The sequence below is a fragment of the Photinus pyralis genome, unplaced genomic scaffold, assembly GCF_008802855.1.
Source record: "Photinus pyralis isolate 1611_PpyrPB1 unplaced genomic scaffold, Ppyr1.3 Ppyr1.4_LG3a, whole genome shotgun sequence".
Lineage (NCBI taxonomy): Eukaryota > Metazoa > Arthropoda > Insecta > Coleoptera > Lampyridae > Photinus > Photinus pyralis.
The window spans coordinates 5,918,465-5,941,384 of record NW_022170509.1 but is presented as its reverse complement, the minus strand read 5'-3'; the positions used below and the strand labels follow the sequence as shown (position 1 = coordinate 5,941,384).

At 35.1% G+C, this 22,920-nt stretch overlaps 1 protein-coding gene across 2 annotated transcripts in view; it reads left to right on the top strand.

The window, feature by feature from the left end:
* The window catches only part of LOC116165586, a 59,925-nt gene that overhangs the window by 30,325 nt on the left and 6,680 nt on the right, over window positions 1–22,920 (top strand). For both annotated transcript variants that reach the window (XM_031480149.1, XM_031480148.1), the window contains 17 exons: window positions 2,349–2,594; window positions 2,643–2,876; window positions 2,923–3,255; window positions 3,303–3,471; window positions 3,524–3,705; window positions 7,984–8,138; window positions 8,188–8,422; window positions 8,470–8,755; window positions 14,090–14,501; window positions 14,555–14,666; window positions 14,833–15,171; window positions 15,218–15,374; window positions 15,432–15,822; window positions 21,951–22,151; window positions 22,202–22,323; window positions 22,369–22,490; window positions 22,547–22,658. In XM_031480149.1, coding sequence (XP_031336009.1) covers window positions 2,349–2,594; window positions 2,643–2,876; window positions 2,923–3,255; window positions 3,303–3,471; window positions 3,524–3,705; window positions 7,984–8,138; window positions 8,188–8,422; window positions 8,470–8,755; window positions 14,090–14,501; window positions 14,555–14,666; window positions 14,833–15,171; window positions 15,218–15,374; window positions 15,432–15,822; window positions 21,951–22,151; window positions 22,202–22,323; window positions 22,369–22,490; window positions 22,547–22,658 — 3,808 coding nt within the window. The remainder of the gene's footprint in view (window positions 1–2,348; window positions 2,595–2,642; window positions 2,877–2,922; window positions 3,256–3,302; window positions 3,472–3,523; window positions 3,706–7,983; window positions 8,139–8,187; window positions 8,423–8,469; window positions 8,756–14,089; window positions 14,502–14,554; window positions 14,667–14,832; window positions 15,172–15,217; window positions 15,375–15,431; window positions 15,823–21,950; window positions 22,152–22,201; window positions 22,324–22,368; window positions 22,491–22,546; window positions 22,659–22,920) is intronic.

Sequence of the window (22,920 nt, the reverse complement as noted above, 5' to 3'; positions counted from 1 at the left end):
AAACCAATCTAAAGATTTAGAGAGAAGTAACATATCGCTTAAAAGTCTGCCGTTTTCATTCGGGACGATAATTTTTTTAAATTTGATTGTTTCAGTTTTCAAAATATTGGACGTTAAACATTCGCGTATGCATTTAACTTTGTATAGACAATGATATACGGAAAATATAGAAAAAAGTTTAATTTTCGATCAATTAATAATTGCAGAAAATCCTTTTATTAACGAGCTCCTAGCGAGTTTATAATTTTGCGCTGTCTGTCCGTCTGTTTGTCCGTTCGTCCGTTAGCACGATATCTCATAAACGAATGGACCGATTACGATGAAATTTTGCAAGTGGATTCTTTTTTCAAATGTGTTGATCGGAGTTCGTGAATTGCCAATGTAGGCCAAAAAATAAAACTTTCTTATTTATGGAAGCAATTAAATGATATTTCATACATAACACTTTAAATAAAAGCAAAACTACCACCACGTTCAAAATTTAGTTTTGCACATGCTATAGCCATACCCAGGAGCTCGTTTTCTATATTTGTTTACACGTTTATTAAATATTACAGCGACACTATATTTGTGCGACCGGATAATATCGATTAGGTACACTGGTAATTGTAATTAAATTGGAAATAAATGTTGTATCTCTGTTACAATAACATAATATTAATATTTGCAGGGAATCGATAGGATAGTTCTATTTTTACTAAAAAGCGAGCTTTGAAAAGCTTACCTACAGTTCGGTTAAATTTTCGATAACATGAGCGCTATTTTGAATTCTGAAGGGAAAATATGTACGGCTGCGGGCCAGTTACGGGCCAAACTACTTGTATCATAATGGTGGTTTTTCCTGCTAGTTTTCTGCGTTCATTGTATCCAATTGTTGTTCTAGAGGAGCAATATAGATATATTTTCATTTGGATTTTTTACTTATGCAAAAAGATGTGAATGTGATGTGAAACGAAATTAAAATAAAATATGACTTAAAATTCAATTCAAAACTGAATAAGTAATTTTTTGTTCAGATCACCATTATCGTACAGTCTTGAAAATTAAAGTAAAATTTTTGTAAACGTAAGTACCGTTAAGCTTTAAAATTATAATCCTTAATGAGAACAAAGTGAAACAATGAAATTTGTCTAAAATCTCGTGGAAACAATTTGTACCTGCATCAGCATCTAAATTGCTAAAACTTTTCGGCGAACAAAAGAAATTAGATAAGTATAAGAGATCAAATAATTTTAGTTCTTTATATATGCAATTACATAATGTGTAACATTCTCTCGTGTTATCTCCATTTCAATATGAAAACTTTGAAGGGGAGATTAGCTTGTTCCATTTTATATGTACAAAATGAAAGTGTCAACGAATCCAACAAATACATACAAAATTCGAGTTTCTCAGTCTTTCTCCTGTCATCAGGGCTAACAAGGTAACGACCTTTTGTGAGAATTGTTGAAGGCTTAAGATTGGAGGCAAAATACTTTTATGCCAGTTCGATCTCGCTACTGAGCAGTCGTATTTAACTACTCTCCGCTTTCCTTTTAATTACAATGACTCACTTCATTCTGAATATACATACGTATAGCAGTATTTATGATCCTATTCTATTTGTATCGGAAACAAAATTGCTTTTCTATCCGCGATTATTACTTTGTATTGCTAATTCCCTTTTAGTTTTCTTACTGTTAAATAAAAGATCAACTTGGGTTATAAAGAATGAAACAATTATAATTTCCTTGCAATGCTAAAACAGATATATGTCTTTACACTCAAGGTAACATTCATACTTAAATTTAGATCCTGCCTTCTTTCAGATTTCTGTTTAAGGAGACTCCGCTACATTGGCTATGATTTTTTAAGATCTTGGCCAGAAAAAAAAGATCGGATTTATTTTACATTTTAGTTATTAACAATATTAAATTTAATTTTCTTTATTCAGTTACTTGGCATATATCTTAAGCTTATAACAAAGTTTCCATTTTAGTTAAGTTTTACGGTAATTCCTATCCAACTTTAGTCACGATCCTTCCAGCGCCTCATATCCCTATCCCGAAGTAGACTGCTTGATTAAGACAAGCAGGGTTGGTGGTAGGCCACTTCCTTCATCATAATTTTTGAAGATTAAAATTTGTGATACAGTGTGACAAATTACCGTAAGACGAGCTATTTTAAAAAATCTTTTGTGTATAACGATACATAACTAGTCTGATATTATACCTGCTGTACTTTACAGTAGACCCTTAATTAAGCAACTTTGAGATTGACGCTTTCATCATTAAATTTACTGAGTATAAAAGTAAAGAGAAAGCCCTTCTATGCGAAATCAATACTTCCTTATTCTCTTTCACTTTTAGGACTCGAAGCATTTCGAAGTGTATGATCTACATAATCGAACAGGATTTAATGTAACTTTCGATGTAGGGTTACAGTCGACTTTCTCAGGAAAAGAAATAACGATAACTGCGATCCATTCTAATCATACTGTAAAACTATGGAGCGATTACGAGGTGCTGGATCAACAATTCAAGCAACACACAAAGATCGAATTAGCGCCTACAGTTTGGGTTTTGTACGATTTAAATATTCTTAATAAAACAGAGGTAAGTAATTGTCGACGCGACAACGTAATTAAAAATTCAAATCTGCAGGACGAAAACTTGGGCTCTCAGCTTATGGAAGTGAAGCTCTCGTATCCTGGGAGAAGTTTTACGTCATTTGCCACGTACAACATCACAGAAAACGAGTTAGCATCAGAATTTTCGTTAGTATGGGATGAACAAAAACGATGCATACAGGCTGCCTTTGATTGGAAAGTGGATTCACTCTCTCCCTTGAATCGGCAGCAAGTCCAATTCCAAGTTAAACATCCCAGCTTACAGAAGGTATTGCTTTAGAATTGCAACGTTTAGTACATGGGCAAGGTTTTAGAATATTTCGCTACTGGGAGAATACGAAAGTGGCGATAATAAACTGCTGGATTTACGTTTTACCGCTGATTACTCGGTCGATATCAACAGAAAATTGGAATTGTCTGTGTTACTGGCGGACAATTCTAATAATGTCGCAAGTAATTACACTTACATCATAAACGGTAAACACCCAGCCACCAAATTACATTTGAACTCACACGGCGATATCTACTGGAAACGAAACTGGTACAGCACGGAACATTTCCTCGATTATAAACGAACTTATCTACCTCTGCAGTCTAGAGAAGCTTTCGCCAAAATAGACGTTACGAGCAAAGAAATAGAGTTCAAGGTGGGTACAGCTACTAATTCAATGTTATAACGATGCAATATTTACAGAAAAAAAGTTTGAGGGACTTATCCTATTTATGGGGAAAATACATTCCGAAGTTTCCACTTTATACGGCCAACTTGTCGGCAATACATGGGAAAGACATCAACGCCACTGGAGAGTTTTACCTTAACTTTAAAGAAAAGTTAATCAAACTTGATCTTAATGTGACAGAGGGTACAAGCGACTAATTTATTAGACCCTTTGCTTAAATATCATGTGTTTTTAGATGGAAGCGAAAGCGTCCACATGTACGGGGCGATTCCCGATGCTCGAAACGCAGTTTTTGACATTTGGCGTAACTACGAGGACTCGACAATTTCCGATATTGCTTATTACTTACGTTTAAATCATTCGCGATTGATCGTTTCCAGTTTCAAATGGAGACCTGAAATGAAACGCGACATTCAGGTAAGTAAAATATCAAATCAAATACATCAAATTGACCAAATTCCAAAAATCCTATACGAACTTTGTACTCTTATGATTTTCGAGTTATTAAAATTAATAGAATGGAACATCTCGCTTATACTCGAGTTGTAAAATTGGGATGTTTTCTGTTCAAAATTTTGGGGATATTTTTTTCGATATTAGACTCTATACAGGGCGTATCCTTTCTTAACCAAGTGATTCCGTATTATTTTTTGTCAAAAAGTCTAATCAAAATTTTCCTCTAGATGACTCCTTCAGGTATATAGTAACACTTTTACATTTTTAAATCTGGCAACATGACAGTTTGTGACTGATGCAAATTGTAAGATTAAGGCCTCCTATACACATTTTTTACGTAAAATACATTGCAGTGATGCCACATTTTAAAAATGTACAAAGAGATCAGAGCTGGGCAGAATACTTTCAAAAAGTATTTGAAAACTAAATAGTAAATACTTTACACAAATCAAAGGTATTTGAATACTAAATACTTTTACGTCCAGCACAAGCGAATACTAGGTACAGATACATTGAAAAGTATTCAAATACTTAAAAAAATAAGTATTCAAATACTTTAGAATGTATTCGAATACTTTCAAAAGTATTCTACTACTTAAAAAATCAAGTTATACTTTGTATGGGGTTAGCTTTTTTTATATTTCTATTGTTATATACAAATTTAAGGGGAGTAAAAGCGTATTATTATTATTATATAGGAGGTACCTACCAGGACCTTTCTTATACCAGTTATATCCTTAAGAATACGTGTACCAGTTTTCAAAGCGATCGTACGTCGTGCACAAGATACGTACGCCTTTCTGAAATTAATCCTAGCGATTTTGGAACAGATCCATTTTTGACCATCCGTTTGTCCGTGTGCATGATAACTTGTTTAGAAACGTGCGATCGCTTTGAAAATTGGTACACATGGTCTTAAGGATATAAGAAAGGTCCCTATTGTTTTTAAGTTACGTAGACTATCGAGTTCGGTATTCAGATGTATCGGATTTTTATATTTGATTTTGTGACAATGGAAACTTTCCCTAAACATTTCTAAATTGTTCTCAAATATTTGAATAACTTAAAAGTACTGCCTTTTTTTGAGGCCGGAAAAAAATTGTCTGAGATCGAGATCGATCGAGAGTCCATAAATTCCAACAGTTTGAAAATTGGGCTATTAGATCAAAAGTTACAGCCCTTTGAATTTTCTTTCGAAATTGGTTTCTACTCTACGCACCAAAATTAATAAGAAAAAGTGTTTTCCCGAGAAATTTTGGAGTAGTCGATTTTTGGTAAAAAAGGAAGGTTAAGTATTCAAATACTATGCGAAGTATTCGAATACTTTACGACGTATCCAAATACTTTGCGAAGTATTCGAATACTAAGTATTTGCGAAAGTATTTGAGTTACAAAAACAAATACTGCTTCCATAAAAGTATTTAATTACAAAGTATTTGAATACTTTAAAGGATTTGAATACTAAAAAGTATTTACAAAATCGAATACTGCCCAGCTCTGAAAGAGATGCAACCTGAGGATTAATAATCTTGGACATTTACTTTCACTTTGGATATTAATGCACATACTTCTGCATCTCCTTAAACTCCAATATAATTGCAGTCATTAGCAGTTTCTTATGTGAACTAGGATGGCTTGTACCTCCCGAAGGCGTCACCTAGAGGAAAATTTTTACTCAGAAAATAATGCGGAATCAGGCTATCTATCATAAAGGTACATCCTGTATAATGGGATGCAATTTTCCATTCATTGGTGTCAGTACCCACAAAACTATTGTTTGTTTCCTCATATTTCTTGTTAAACAAATCCTTTTAGTGGTCCGGGTTAAGCCAATGTTTAAAAGGGGACGCTTTTTTTAGTCTACCTAGCCACACGCAACAATATTGTTAATCGTTAAACAGTTTCAGCTTTATAAACGTATATGGTATACAAATTGCAATATTTTCGTAATGTTGGTAGTGGTTGGATGGAGTGTTGAGAAATGAGTAAGAAGGGTACGGGGCCCACGAAAATATGATTGCCTTATATGATGAGAACGGTCCATTATTTGCTCGCCATTTTTAAATGTAGTATCTTGTTCTTCTATTTTCTCTTAGGCATAATCTTGTATTTGCATTACAATTCCAAAAACGATGAGGGAACGACATTTGAATTTAGGGGCGCTCGGCTAATAACTCCATTATTTGATTGAAACTTAACCTACGCATATCATCCCTTAACACACGTTAATAAATTTGATACATATATCTAATTTTATCTTTTAGAATCGTAATATTTAGTGAAATTCAGAAGGGGTTTCAATAGTCATTTCTTAATTTTCGATTATTAATTATTTTAGAAATAAAGTCTATTTAGGTTTTTTGTAGAGAAAAAAATTAAGAATCCGTATATACTATTGTTTCCTATTTTATAAATTCAGGAGCAGTAAAAATTTAAAAATTAAAAACTGTCGCGTTTATAATGCCATGGAACAAAAGCGCCTGCATTTGCCATTAGTTTGACGTTTATTATGGACGTACTTACTATAGGTAACAGCTTTTTTTAATCTCAAACAGCCATGGCATCACTGATTTTCTTAAAAGCGCCAGATTTGGGTGATCCAATTTCTTGGTTTCAAAGTTCAAAAAATTAAAAGCTATTAATAGTATGCATAGAATCGTAATTTTCAGCTTCCTAGCTTGAGCTAGGTGGCTATTGCACTATTTTTTGGACATGTGCCTTCGTTCGTAAGTGCGTAGGTTGGCAATTTTCCGAGGTAACGGCGGTTCAAATTTTGGATATGCATATTAGGCATACTGAAATGAAAAATAACGAGCCGGATTTTTGAAAAAAAATTTTGGAGCGCCGCAACGGCATCGAACTATTTTTTTTTCAAATAGCAACCTAAAATTTTATTCGAAGAACCCTATTTTTCTGTGTACAACCTACAAATATTATGCCAGGTTTTATTACAAAAAAAAAACAGAAAAGATGTGAAAGTTAAAACCATAAAAAAATTTTTTCGCCAAGACGGTTACTATGATCTCGTTAAAATTTTGCGAATATACATTAGACATTATAAATGATGTAAAACTGTCAAAAAACTTTTTTTATTTTCTTTAGTCTTTAGCGCCGTGACGCCATACAACTTTTTTTTCAAATAACAAGGCAATATTTTTATTGAATTATTCGAAAGGCTTTCTTTTTGTGTACAAGAAATCATTATGATACGTTTTATTATAAAAATCAGAGAAAAAATGTCAAAGTTAAAAAACTATCTAGCAGCTTAGTGCGCGTTTATTATTTAGGATGAGCGATTGTAGAAGTTCGGTCGTTGCATTCTTTTTGGTGTTAATGCAAAGAACATAAGGTACAAGTAAAATATCAATAACTATGTTAAAATATCTGTGTACATGTATATATACTGCAATTTTTATAATGATTAATTAATATCACAGATTTACCCTCTACTTAAGGGATATAAAATGTCATTCTTATTCTTACGTGCCGATTGAATTGAATAAGGAGCTTTGTGTTTAGTGACTTTAGATAATAAATGAATTATTAATAAAAAACACAAAGAAAAGTACGAAAAAGCGCGCGAAGACATTAAACGGTGAAGAGAGCTAGATGTGCTAGGAGGCTTTTCTGTCAAGAATTTCGCAAATTTTTTTCTTTACAAAAAACGTTTTATCTCTAAAATAATTAGGGAAGCCAATAATCAGAAATGAAAAAATTACTATTGAAAATCCTATGGTGCGTTGTTCAAGTCACCACCCGGTATACTGAAAAGAAGAAAAGAAATAGACCTGCGAACTGGTTGCTTGGCGGAAAGTCCTGCCTCTCCCTCGAAAACAAGAATAAAGCCCATATGGATCTATGGCATTGAGCTTTGGGGAAAAGGGACCACATTTCCATTTAGAGTTGGTCGGGAACTAATTATTGTGTTTGAATGGCACTTAATCTACACATATAATCCCTTAAGTAACGTCTATGAAACGTTTATAATATAACAGAATTGTATTTCCTTCGGTTTTTTTATGAACGAGCCTGTGTAGACCTTTTCGATAACTTTAAGAAGTTCATTTCTGTACTAATTTATTTCAAAGGTTCCAACAAGAAATCCTAGTACGTTTTATTTTTTAGTCTTAAGTAACTTTTATTCCGATATTCCTCAACGTTCGTTTTCTTACACAAAACACAGTGTTACCGCTCCTCTTGGATATTGGTGTAGTTTAATTAACGAATGAGTTATTTTAGAACAGCATCCGATCTACGACCGTCGGCATGTACAATGAAGCAGCTGAAAATATTGACTACTGGAGACAATATATTTACGCAGAAACTGTCGATACAATTTTAGATGTCTATGAAGACTCCAAACCCTCACTTGCGCAACTTTTAGATGACTTAGAGTAAGTTACTACCATAAGGCAAGGTCTTCGGTGTACATCCCTTTTGTAGTAATTTGAGTGGTGTTGAAGAGGATATGAAAAAATTGAATGAGTATCTCCAAGAGGCATACGAGTCTAACGAGTTTTACATTAGAGACATTGTAGACTTCGCCGTAAAGCTTATCGACGAACTGTCTCTGAAATCACAGATACAATGGCTTCCACAAATCATTAATGAGTTTTGGGAAGTTATGGGTGATTCTAAAGAAGAATTCCAGAAACGCATATCGTGGGTTATACAGACGGTATGTACCGCGTATCCTTGGTAAGATTGTTACTAGTATTCTTTTAGCTAAAAACTTATTACAAAAAAACGCTCTACTTTATTAATGGAATAGCGCAAGGGAACACTTTAGAATACGTATCTGACGCCCTTTCAAAGCTACTTGAACATTACGATAGCTTCATGAAAGGACTGCATGTGTCTTTCATTCGTGGGATGGAAGAATTATGGAAACAAACCTATACGATGTTGATTAATAATTGGTACAAAACGCTTGCGGCTCTTGAACCCACTTTTATAAAATTGCTCCACTATTTGGAAACAGTTGTCTGGAATGGGTCTAGGGATTTTTTGGGTAAGTATGAAAACAGTTCATACAATTTATGAATACACCTTTCTGCAACGTGTTCGTAATCTTTGTCATTTAACCGACTTAGAGCAACGACGAAATAAATTTCTAGAAGTGCTCTTTACTTCGGTGTGTCAAGATATACATTGCAACATATTTTATTACAATTCATTTCTGGAGCGTGTCGAATTACACAAGCGCTGAAAGTCTGTTGGATACAAGATGTACCTGCGTTGGCAATTGTGTTAAAATTTAGGATGCTGTCACGTTTACAGTACAAACTTTTACTGTTTTTGGAATATACATTTGCCTGTGACAATATTTTAATAGTCCAGTCAACCTGTGTCGTAAAACACCAGTTGAAGGAAAAAAATAGTATAAAGCTAATTTTTTCCCCATCGACTACTACCATTTAGACAAGTGTTTAGCCAAAAGTCCCCGCCCCTACCCCTCTTGCTTCCCCCTCTGTGCCCCCCTAAACATGAAAGTGTAGGGGTTTCGTAAATCGCGTCTCTCTCGATTACTAAACAACATATCGGATTGCAATTTGTTTTATTCTCTTTGCTATAACATTGTCTACAAATAAGTTTCAGTTGACTTTCGTCGTAACTTTTACCGTTTGTTTGTAATTCGTATGAAAAGGTAAAAAGTGGTATATTTTTCGGCACGTAATTTTACTTTTTGTCGCAGAAATTTTCACGCCGACATTTTATCAAAAAATGTTCCCTACAAAAGTTGTAGCTCCCATTATTACCTTTAAAATGATATGAAATAGTACTTACTTTGTTGAAGAGCCTGCGAGATTCAGCCGGTGTAATGCAGAATGCGTACCCAGTCGTGGCGGGTTCCGTCGAGGTGGGCCCGGCGGCGCGGCGTTGCAATGCTAATATTGTTGTATAGTGAGTGTTTTTTTTTAAACTTTAAAGTACACTATTGCATTTTCTCTAAACAAAACCAAACGAATCTCAGTGAAACCTAAATTCCACCCTTTTTAAATTTGTGTCAAATATTAATAAGTTCTTGTATAGGTACAGCTAAAAAACGTATTTTAAATAGCATAAAATGCATGTAATATTTTGTTTATGTTATTTTAGAAGAAAATAATTGCGGTATCTTAATTTTAAGTAAAAAATATTTTCAGATTATTCACATTAAAAAATAAATTGGTGTTGACCATTTCCGAATTCCTAACCTTCCATGACGAGTTCTTCATTTTCATCGACTTCAACCAAAGTTACATTGCTGCATGATCCATCCCCAGTCCGTAGCGCTGATTTCCTTATCTCCATTATTCCATTTTTGAATTTGATAGATGCTCGATAAGCGTGTTGTTCAGCGGCTCCAGATGTTGGAGCGAGGGATGCCATGTTAAATTTGGATTTTAATGACATTTTTGCAACAGCTTTAAGTTACATTGAATATCTACTGTCATTCAGACATGCAGACCTTGTGCATCCATATAGTTTCTTATTTTTTATTTATTTTATTTATTTTTATCAAACTTACAGATCATATAAACAGTACATAAATAAAGTAAACTGTAAAGCGGTAACGCTTAATTACAATTGGGGTGCTAATTAGGGGGGTGATTTCTTCAATTTTGTTTACCCAAAAAAAAAAGGACCAACTTTATTTTGAGCGTAACTCACTTAGCTTTGATGCTAGGAACTTTTTTTGAAAACAAAAAGAAAGGTTTTTTCAAACACTTTAAAAAAGTATTCATAACTTTTCCCCGAAAAGTGCTTCATTTTTTGGTTATTTCACGTTGAAGTACTCGATTTGGAATTTGACGAATGAGAACCTACTTTTCATGAGCTACAACTTTGCTTCTACTGGGTCTACAGAATTCATGTTAGACCATTTTGTTTGTTTTTTTATAAGCTATATTTTTTCTAAGAATACTTTTTTCGATACAATACTTACTTTTAGAGTAATTTGCGAAAAAACGTCTGAAAACGTGGTTTTTTTGGTTGAAAAATGAACATTTTTCACTCGCAAATAACTCGAATACTATTGACTTAGTGGAACAACTCTATAGAACAAAAGTTGCTTAGAATTACTTAATTTATAAATTTTCGGACTTATTTTGAAAGTATCTCCCCCCCCCCTCCCCGAGAAGGGGTGGCATTCACCCCCCAAGTAGAAGCAATCCTGGGCTCAAGTTCTACTTTGAAGTGGAGGGTAAGTAGAACCTAAATCCAAATTTTCATGCGATTCGGTGGAGACGCGGAAAATTCACAGTATCGCCGTATTCCACGTTCATTTACTGGCCTACTGGGTACGCATTCTGCATTACACCGGCTGAATCTCGCAGGCTCTTCAACAAAGTAAGTACTATTTCATATCATTTTAAAGGTAATAATGGGAGCTACAACTTTTGTTGGTAACATTTTTTGATAAAATGTCTGCTTGAAAATTTCTGCGACAAAAAGTAAAATTACGTGCCGAAAAATATACCACTTTTTACTTTTTCATACGAATTACAAACAAACGGTAAAAGTTACGACGAAAGTCGACTGAAACTTATTTGTAGACAATGTTATAGCAAAGAGAATAAAACAAATTGCAATCCGATATGTTGTTTAGTAACCGAGAGAAACGCGATTTACGAAACCCCTACACTTTTCATGTTTAGGGGGGCACAGGGGGGAAGCAAGAGGGATAGAGGCGGGGACTTTTGGCTAAACACTTGTCTAAATGGTAGTAGTCGATGGGGAAAAATTAGCTTTATACTATTTTTTTCCCACTAAAAACACAGGTTGACTGGACTATAAATGTTCCACTGACACTAATGTGAGCAATGGCTACAGATAGAAGTTTCATTGTAGTTCTTCTAGTGGAAGCGGTCGCGAACCATCCGACCAACCCGTTTCCCACAAAGCAAAAAAATTTTTAAATGCGAGGTTTTATTATCAGTCAATTAAGAAAGTACCGTTCTGGCCGGCATCATCCCTTAATATTTGTTGTATTGGTAATTTTTCGTGATAACGTTCCCAGATTTCCACATGAGATTAAAAAAAATTATTTTTCCCAAGTTTTTCTTTGAAATTTTCAAACTATCCAACATGTTTCCGGATATTTTTTATTCCAAACGAAATGCCATAGTGTTGGACAAGTATTCCAGCAAAAAAGTTACAAAAAGTTAACTAAAATTTTTGAAAATTAAATTTTACTATATCTTTCTTAAGAAAAACTAAAAACTAGAATATCTCAAAACCTATTGAGTTTTTTATAATGCATATTAGGGTTAAATCTACTCCTAACCTCTATTCTATTGCCCCTCGAAAGGAATGTATCCAATTACCAGTAACTATGTATAGGATCTCTGTGAGTTTGAAGATTGATCCGGGCTTGATCTTATAGCCCGAAAAATCAACTTCCGAGCAGAGACCTGGCCCGAACCCAAAAATAACCAAAAACCGATATTGTTTTCAGGACCGAAAACCAAACCGAAACCGTTATTTCTTCAGAAATGGCAACTTATTATATTTTTTTTTTCGGTTCTTTTCGGTTTTTTTTACGGTTCTTATAACAAGTTATTGGAAGTTAAAGGACGTGCCGGCAAACACGTCCTGAAAATAGATAAATTATTATTCTATGGTTGTCATGAGTAGATTAGATTATAAATTTGTAATAAGATATCGAAATTGAAGGCAGTACGGGGGGTGGTGGCGGTAATTTAGCCACTACTGTAAATGTAAATAATGAAGAGAAGAGCGAGATTTTAGAAACTAAAAATAAAAAACACTACTCTATACATAATTTTTTGCATAAGTTGTGCATTTTTTCTGTTTTTTATTAATAAATTAAGTTTAAATACATATGTCTCTCTTCCTTGCTTATTCCCCTTTTCGCTGTAAATTAGCTAGGTACACTGACGATACGTCACGTTCATTCATATTTATGACTTTTTACTTCTTTTTCACACCTATTTGATTATCAAATCACGGTGTTATAATGAATTTTTTGAATGTCTACTTTCTAAAAGACTAGAACAGAACCAAACCGTTATTTTTTTAGAACTAACAATTCACCAATTTGTCCAATTCAGTTTTTACTGTATCTCGAACAGCAAAGGGAACATTCCGAGCTGTGCTCGAAACTGGGCTAAGGAAATTCCCATCTCTGTCACAGATGAAAAATTCTTATCTCAGTCCAGGTTTGAACACCCGACCTCCGGCTTTATAGCCCAACGCTCTACCATTGAACCACAAATTGTTCTGCGGGAAGGGTTATCTGGAAGGCTGTTAATCCAATTAAGTTTCTCTTCTTGATTGGAAACTGTGGTTTGGTTCATTGTTAAGGGGTAGATGTCAAATTGGTGTCGTTGTTGAATCCATTTGAGCAAATTTACCCCCGCGACTGAAGCTTGCGCTTCCGTGTCAGGCTGGGAGGCAAAACCTCCTATAATTTTGTTGCCAATTTTAACTTCCACCATTATTGGGATAAGGGTTTGTGAGCTACAAGCGTTAATATTAACAAAAATACTGCCAACTGATTTTAAGCTCATATTTTTAGCCGATATTTGTCAAATGCCCATTTTTATTACAGCACTTACAGGCAATCCTTACATTATTTTGGATGCTCCTGGCCACAGTTGAGGCAGTTGCTTGAAATAGGTATGATGTGAAAATGGTTTATTTGTAGATACTAGATTTCGATACTGTTTTAGTACCTATTAAAGCGGCCCCTTCAGTACGAGGATATACTAATGTTTCAGCGGACGACAGGGTAGAAATTCTCTCTTTCTAACATTAGAACTTGTACAAAGCGCTCGCATCCCCTTCGAGCGTCATGGCTATTATATTATAGTCGTCTGGCAGATACCTGCAATCGCTAGAATCTGAACACTTTTTAAATAATTGAAAGAAGGTCCCCTTAAAATTTGAGCCTTGTGGGGGTAGGTTATGATTTACTATCCCGACGACAACTTTGCTATTGTCTGGAACATACTTGCAACCCTCAAAATATGTTGTCAATTTTGTTTACACTAAAACATGTAAATTACGACATATTAAAATTGTAGCCTTGTTGGAGTAGATTGAAATATTCAAACATATTTAAGGGATGATGTTATAGTTTTGTGGAAAACGGTTTGGTGGTTCGTAGACTATTCCAATTACGAGATCTGTTTAACCATGAAAACGCTACATGAACGAATTGCGTGGCTGTGAAATGATCTGTACTGTACAGTACAGTAACCTTGTGCAGTTTTTAATGAAACTATTCCGAAAAGTGAGGGAAACGGGACCGACATGTCCCTTTCATATTTGATGAGTTCAACGAGAAATTGATCTAGCATGTTCAGCGACAAACTTTTAATTTTAATTTTTAATTTAGAGTTTATAAACCTTCGGCCAAATGAAATGGTGGAGTCTCCTTACTTTGGAAAGTTCGCTAAGCTGACTCACGATATGGACAAATTCTATCAGGATATATCGGGAAATAATACCCTATCCACTATATATAAATACACATCAGTTATTTGGACTTTCGTTAACGAAAGATACGTGAAAGTGTTACCATTCAGTAACGAATTTAGTGAGATTTTCGCTGAAATTAGCCACGAGATAATGGCGTTGAGAAGAGTGCCCTATATGGATTATATAATTGAGAAGTGCGACGAAATTTATGAAAATGTCGTATGGCTAGCGAACTATTTCAGTATAAAAACAAAAATTGAAAGATATGTAGGGGTTGTTTACAGCAAATTAATGGATTTCAGTCAAACGGCGTTAGAAACCGAAAACCGGTAAGTATTACTCTATCTGTCATCAAGATTTATTTTTCTTGCGTACGCTTCAGGCGGCGTACAGCAAAAACGAAATTCATTTTCGACCCCAGTGAAGGACTTGTGTACCTTGAACAAAAATTGCCAATATCGTGGCACGCTTTCAATGAAACTCCAAAATTTCAGGTAAAGCTTATGTTTCCTTAGAGACTGCACTACTGGAAACTGTCAATTTTCGACGGCGCTCACTTAACGGTTCTTATCCGTACCCAGGAACGGTGATTTATCAGCAGCTGAGCACAATTTACAGTTTCCACAACAGGACGAAAGTTCACCCAACTCTCTTTTATAGGAAATACCCGAATATAAGGCAATTAATGATCTGCAAAATTATTTTACTACATCCAAGACTAACTTCTGGAATTTTTATTACGATTACAAACCGTACACTGACTCGAGCGATTGGTTTCCACCGTTTAAAGCTCAAGCCATGCTTGCTGGATCGAAATATTACGTTACATTTGATCGCACATATTACAATTTTCAAGGTAGCTGTACTTACTTATTAGCGGCGGATTTCACCGATCGCAACTTTACAATTGCGATGTCCTACGATGCCACACGTAAAAACAATAACGAATTGACACTAATTGTAAATCACACCGTAATTAAAATTAACGTAGGAGAAGACGTAAGTATAAAATGCGACGATATTTTTTATGAGAAATTCAATTTAGGTTGTCAAAATCGCCGACTCGACCGTTTCACGCTTGCCAATGCAGGTCGAGGATCTTTTCCTTTACCAAGAGTATGGAATTGTCACTGTGGATAGCGCGTCGGGATTTGTTTTACAATGTAATATGAAATTTGACGTTTGTGTATTGGAACTTTCAGGTAAGTTAAACAAGTCACGCAGGGCGAATCGATAATTGATTTTACGGTCTCCCGTAGGATGGTATTTCGGGAAGACAGCCGGTCTTTGGGGAACAATGAACAATGAACCTTCAGACGATTTATTTACGTCAAGTGGTAAAAAAGTTGAAAGTAAAGACATCGATAGTTTTGCGCGATCTTGGACGTTAGATAAAACTTGTTCACCGCGCATAAAGCCATCCATGCAAAAACATAATCCACCCGAAGGAGTAAAAGCCCTTTGCGATGTCTTTTTCCGTAGTAAAGTGTCCCCTTTTGTCGCATGCTTCCCTAGAGTGTCTAATGCACCGTTCCTCAGTATGTGCCTCGACAGTTCTTCCGAGAAAGAAACCTGCACATCCGCTATAGCTTACATGAATCTCTGTGCGGTTGAAAATACTCCTTTACGTATACCGGAAGCGTGCGTTAAGTAAGTTTTATATTAAACGGTTCGACTTTTAGTCCAGGCGTCAGCGATCGAAGCTTCGTAGGGAAACTTTTTTTTGCTTTGCGGTCCTTGTGAGCACAGCACTATTTGATGTTATAGCTGTATGCAAAAATGCAAAGTGGAACGCCTGGAACGAAACTGACAGCAAATAGGTGTGAAAAATCATTATGATGAAGTCTTCAACTAAAAGACAATACACACAAATAGCTAGTCTAATTGCAAGTGCAATAGACAATATTAAAATAGTGTGAAACATCGGTGACCGGTTTAAAATCAGATACATTTTTTTATGGGCCCCGTAATTTGATTGGTACACGTGTGCTAAAGAGGTACTTGAAACAATAATTCCGGCAGTAAGTCAACTCAACAAAAAGAATTCTAAGGTCCCACAAGCCAGCAGAGCCATTTTAGAAAAATGAAGGACGAAATACATCAGAATTATAGGCCCTTTTTGGACACTTGAACAAATTTTCAGGCGGCATCCTTTAAAGAAAAAAACTATGGCTCTGCTGGCTAAAGACGAAGCTAGCTGACCACTTGTGAGATTTGCTTCGAAGGCGAAAAATTCAGATCACAAAATTATAGGCTATTTATAGGCATAGTCACTAAATATAGAAAGTACCGCAATCCATTGGGCCCGTGTGTTAGAGAGAGAACGCATGTTTTTTGCCCAAAAATTGCGGAAGTTACCAGATTTTAGTAACTTTAATGTTAGGGATTGTTCCACCTGTTTGGAGACATCTGTCAAGTAGGTATTTGAAATTTGAATTTTCTTTTACTAATAAATCAAATATATAGCAAGTTGTTGTGTTTCAGGTTTTAAAAAAAGTAATGTTAAAAGTGTCTGAGTTGTCTATGCATCTTCTCTTGTATTATAGAAGAAGAAAAGTTGAAACGATATTCCTGAATTGGAAAGAAGTACAAAAAAACATTAAAATTATTCGTCTCATTATATTATTAACGAACCTCGAGATCGTTTATAATTCGTTTATAGTTTTGTCTGTCCGTCTGTCTGTCAGTGTGTACGATAACTTTGTGTAGAAACGTCCGATCGCTTTAAAAATTGATATACACATGTTCTTCAGGATATAACAAAGTTCACAATTGTTTTTCGGCTACGTAGACCAACGGGCCAAATAGTTACAGACCAAAAACTGCGCAAACCTCCAAAAAGGGTTTCTAACTCTTGTTACAAAGAACATATGAATGTCCGGTTTTCTGTGTTAGTAAATATTCTTAAACTTCAGGCAACTATGCAGATGCAAACAAATACTGCGCATGCGCATAACAACTTTTGTATTTGCGCAATCCTAATTTTTTATTTGTTAATATATTTAAATGAAATTCTGTATCTAGGCACCTCCAATAAAAGTGAAACTAATGCCAAATCAAAAAATTTGTTTTGCGCATGCGCAGTCGGTTTTCTTTTATTTGTTAAGGTATTTAAATGAAATGTTGTATGCAGGCACCTCAAATAAAAGTAAAACTAATGCCATTTCAAAAAATTTGTGTTACAAGCTATGCTGATCAGGTGGGACAGAATCAACCCCTTTTAGGGTGTATTGTAAAAATGATGTATGTGTGAAGATCTGGAGGATTGTTTGGTATTCAGTTGTATCGGATTTTTGAAGTATAAGTTAGAGTTTAAATAAATATATTAATTGGGCGAAAGCCCGTTGAGGGCCCAGAACAAGAGAGGGACAATAAATAGACAATAAATAAATAATTTTTATTTATCCACTACATCTCCGAGAGGGGCAAAATCAAACTGATCTGGATGATAGTTTTTTTTGTTTAAAGGATGCCGCCTGAAAATTTGTTGTAGTGTCTAAAAAAGGCCTATAAATAGCCTATAATTTTGTGATCTGAATTTTTCGCCTTCGAACAAATCTCACAAGTGGTCAGCTAGCTTTTCTTAGCCTGCAGAGCCATAGTTTTTTTCTTTAAAGGATGCCGCCTGAAAATTTGTTCAAGTGTCCAAAAAGGGCCTATATAATCAGCCTATAATTCTGATGTATTTCGTCCTTCATTTTTCTAAAATGGCTCTGCTGGCTTGTGGGACTTAGAATTCTAAGCTTTTGGATTTGTATTATAATTATAGAACGTTTAAGTGCAATCAAAATACTATAGTCGACAAATATTGTACCGTTAAAACCACTTGCCAAATTCTCAACAGACCAGCTTCCTAGCTCAAAGCAAATATTTAACCAAAAAAAACTTTTTGACAGTCTTAGATCCTTTATGCCTAATATACACTGCCAACATTGAGAAGTCTGATCGAAAAAGTACGAATTGTTTTGGATTCTACGCACCAAAATTAATAAGAAAAAGTGTTTTCCCGAGAAATTTTGGTGGAGTCGATTTTTGTTAAAAAAGGAAGGTTATACACTGCCTTTTTTTGAGGCCCGCAAAAAAAATTGTCTCCGATCGACCCGGAAAAAATTTCCTTATAGAATGTGGCCTGTAGAATCCATATTTTCAAACAGTTCCAAGATTGGGCTACTAGTTCAAAAGTTACAGCCCTTTGAATTTTCTTTCGAAATTGGTTTCTAGTCTATAACTTTTTTTTGAGAAGTCTGATCGAAAAAGTACGAATTGTTTTGGATTCTACGCACCAAAATTAATAAGAAAAAGTGTTTTCCCGAGAAATTTTGGTGGAGTCGATTTTTGGTAAAAAAGGAAGGTTATACACTGCCTTTTTTTGAGGCCCGAAAAAAAAATTGTCTCAGATCGACCCGGAAAAAAAATTTCCTTATAGAATGTGGCCTGTAGAATCCATAATTTCATATTAATTTGCTGTATCTGCCGTTTTATTACTTGATACTTTGAAATATGCCTGGCGTCGCTGCCTCTCTCAGGATTTATGGCCGTTTGTACCGACAAATTTAAGTGGAGCTAAGCTTAAGCGTAGCTTAAAATCTATGGCAACCATTGTCTCAATAATCGTTGCCGTGGATTTCAAGCTACGCTTAAGCTAAGCTCGGCTTAAATTCGTCGGTGCAAACGGCCATTAGTCAACTGTCGTATAGGGATGCGTCCCTGAAACATTAAATTCTCACAGGAAAATCTTGGTTGACCTCTTACAGAATTCAAGGTAAACGATTATTTATTGATTCCGGTTAATTTTTTATTGGTAGGTACTTAATTGAAAATTGCTTTGTGTTGGATTGCTTCTAGTGTTTTGTGCATCTTTTTGTTAACACAGTACTCAACGCATTTTCCCTTTGCGATCTTGCGATCCATCAAGCGTGCGAAAACTGTTTAACGATCTTTTAAAAAGTGCATAAAGTCCCAAATCGCGAAATTGTTCTGCAATTGTTTCCCTTAAAACAGTAACTTCGTGACAATGCTTCGTTGAAAAAGAGACTTTTTTTTAATTTTTGCTCATGTTTGTGTATGTTTTTTTAATTTTAACGTTACAAGGCATCATATACATAATTAATAATTGTAATTCCTAATCGGAATTAATTTAGTTTTGGCGAAAAAAAATTTTTTTCTCAGTTTTTTTGTAATAAAACCTGGCATAAGTTTTGTAGGTTGTACACAGAAAAATAAGGTATTTGGAATACCCTAATAAAAGTTGTAGCTTGCATTTTGAAAAAAATAGTTCGATGCCGTTGCGGCGCTCCAAAATTGTTAGTTTAACACGGACCGTTATTTTCCGTTTCCGTATGCCTAATAGGCATATCCAAAATTTGAACCGAATCCGTCGAGCCGTTACCTCGGAAAATTGCCAACATACATACAGACGAAAAAAAAATTTACTCTTTGAAAGTTAATACGTGAGCAGGGGAGTGGGACTAAATTTTTAGGGAGGATGAATATGAATAGGGGTGAAAATCGTATGAAGGCAATTTCCGTTGAAGATCAGAGGCAAAAGTGTTCAATGGCAAAGTTGTAGATCGTGAAGAACTCTACAACTTTCTTTTCAGCCACTTTCTTACATAACCAACAAACTCGTGGAAAACCGTGTTTTTTGTTTTATTTCCGCAAAAATTATTTTCTTTTAACGAGACTTGGTTGAAATGTAGTTTTTTTATGATTCAAGTAACTACAAATTTTTTCAATATAAAAAATATTGGTTTTTCCGGCAAAAATCTTATAAAAACGCATACGTACTCTTGCTACGGAATGTTTTTTTTTTCCGAGGGGCGAAATAAATCACCTTTTGCAAAGCGCGTGCCTTGGAGGAGTAGTCGACTTCGGGCGCCCACAAGTTACCCTCGGCTGCGAATTTTGTCACGCGGTTTAAGGTTTTGTTCGCAGCCTCGAAGCGCCAGCCCCAAAAATGTAATAGTATTTTGTTGAGGGATTTTAGCGAAATTCACGAGCGCATTTATATGACTGTAGGGGCGTCAGAACTGGATACCGATAAAGAGAATGTGGTAGTCTCCGACAAGCTCTTACTGATGGTGCAGTGAACTGTTGGTGCAGTGAAAACTTCAAACGTGAATTGTGGACAATAGAACATTGATCTGCCACACAAAAATTAACTGAAGTCCGTTCGATCTCACACAAGGATTTTGATAATTTTTTTATTCGAAATTAATTAGTTCACTCAGGATTCATAATATGTTTTACTCTAATTCTACCTTTTTCGTCATTTGGAGAACTGGATCTTCATCATTCTCAAATTGTTCCTGTTCTTCAAGCTCCTCCTCGTCATCACTGAATTCCTCAGGTAATTGACGTTCAGCATTCAAAGAATGACCAGGCTACTCCATTTCACAAGAAGTGTCTTCAGATTCATTTTTACGAAAGATGTACCTGCAGAATTTTAAATTTCATATTGTGTTTTTTTCTATTGGGTGTTACCATTTCTTTGTTGCTTATTTCCTTTCCTTGGTTTGTGTAAAATTTTTGGTTTTTTTTGTTGATTTTTTACACTTTTCTTCCATTTTTTTGGTTTTTGGGTCGATAATCTCCGGAGACGCCTCTGTTCCGGTTTCTGATAGCTGGCGTTTATTTTTAGGATCGAATGATAATTGATCGATTGCTGATGAAAGGAGCTAATAGCCATTTCCAGTGGTGGCTTTACCTGTTTCAATTTGGGATGGAGCGTTGCTAGCTCATGGGGTTTATTCAGGAGCTTTTTGGGTGTTGAGATTAGATTACAGAAACACTCACCACTAACCACACGTCCTCACGGCACAACGTTTACTCCAAAACTGAGCACTTCATAATAAAAACTTGGAAAAATAAACTCATTAATATTATATTCAGAACCTTACATATCGCAGTATATTTTGAAGCAATTACGAAACTTTCACATTGCGGTGTCTATTATTCCATTTGTATAGAAGCAATAACTGGCACGAAATTGTTACAAAAACAAAATATATTTATTACGCGAGTAGACATTAAATTCAAACATATTCCTACAAATCTCTAAAATGAGAGAAAAAACCTAATCCTAACTAAAATAAAAATTTTGCTGCTGGCCAGATACTTGAAATTTCAACTGATCAAAAACCATTCCATGAAAATATCGTACCGATCTTTTTAATCAGAAATAGACACCCCTAACATAGCGATGTCGAACAATGGAAACCAGGAAAATCCACCAAAGTCATGATTGTCGTCGCAATCTTGAAACTTCACTCATAACAAACGCGACAAATTTATAACAATGCGCTGCTTATTTGAGCGCTCATTGATAATGGAAAAGTTTTCACTTTACGTTGACTCAATTGTTAATATTGTCGCATTTGGTTCCGCAATTCATATCATTTATTCGCGTATCTCGTGGTACTGTTTACATCCACAAAAGTTAATTCAAACGAAATTTTTGAAAAATAAGATGGCTTTCGCTTATTTAAATACCCCCCTAATTTTAAAATTTCGAATTGCCGTATAACCCGGAATTGTAAATAAATCTTCGTTGTGAATATTTACAAATTGTGAAAACAATATGTCGAATTTACGGAAACATTTTCTATATTTCCGCTTGTTGAAAATAAAAAGAAGCAACAGCCGAAAAAAGTTCCCTTAGGAATTTTTGCATCTCTGACGCCTGCCCTATTTATAACAGCAAGAAAAACTTTGTCTCCGTAAAAAGTCGCGCGATTTGATCTTTTTGCAAGGAAATTATGTATGGTTATGTATTCTAGATGCAATTTACTAAATGGAACGACGGTGCCGGAGGGAGAATTTATTCGTTTTGAGGGTGATGCAGTTCCCAGATCAACCGACGTCGTTTTCATTGTGGAGGCAAAGATGTGTAACAAGGATTTGAAATCTAAACGTAATATGGACATACTGATCGATCTCATCCATAAAGAGCTTTTCGAAATGAACATCACAGATAACAGGTGGGTAACAAGGTAGGTATCCACAAAGTTTACAGACATTGCTGTTACAGGTATTCTGTTGTAACATTTGGTGGAAATGGAGTTTTTAATTTACCCCGAAGCATTGCTATTGATGGAAACCATTTTGCAGATTATCGTTCTATCAAGCCATATTTTAAAAACATTCCAACCGGTATGTTAATTTAAATCTGTGTATATCTCTCCATATTGCCTGTAGGTAATGGAAGTGACGACATTTTTGCTGGAATTGTGTTCGCGACAAAGTTAGTATTTCGCCCAGGAGTTTCCAAGACATTTATTTTGTTGCCTTGCTCGGATTGTCTCGAATCTTCTATGAAGGTACGTTAACGTAAACGAAATTTAGTAAGTCGTTGTTAATTGCTCGCTTCTTTTAGTTGGACTACGCTATTTTGCACCAATTGCTGATAGAAAACGACATCACGCTACATATATTGATGAACGAGGAATTTCGATTCCAAAAGTCGCGAGTAAATAAAATCTTTTTCGGTAGGTTTCGTACATGTTGTTTCTTTCCTTGGAGAAACTACACAATCGAGGGAAAATAAGTTAATTTCGATTGCCGATTCTCTCAATTTAACGGATGAGCAATTCTAAATTAAAACCTTTCGAAACGTTTTCGATATCAGTTCAGTTTGTATAAAATTTTCATTATCCAGCAACGAAATTTGAATCTGGGATAGCCAGATTCAAATTTCGCCGCTGGATAATGAAAATTTTATCCAATTTGCTTTTTATTTTTGATGATTCG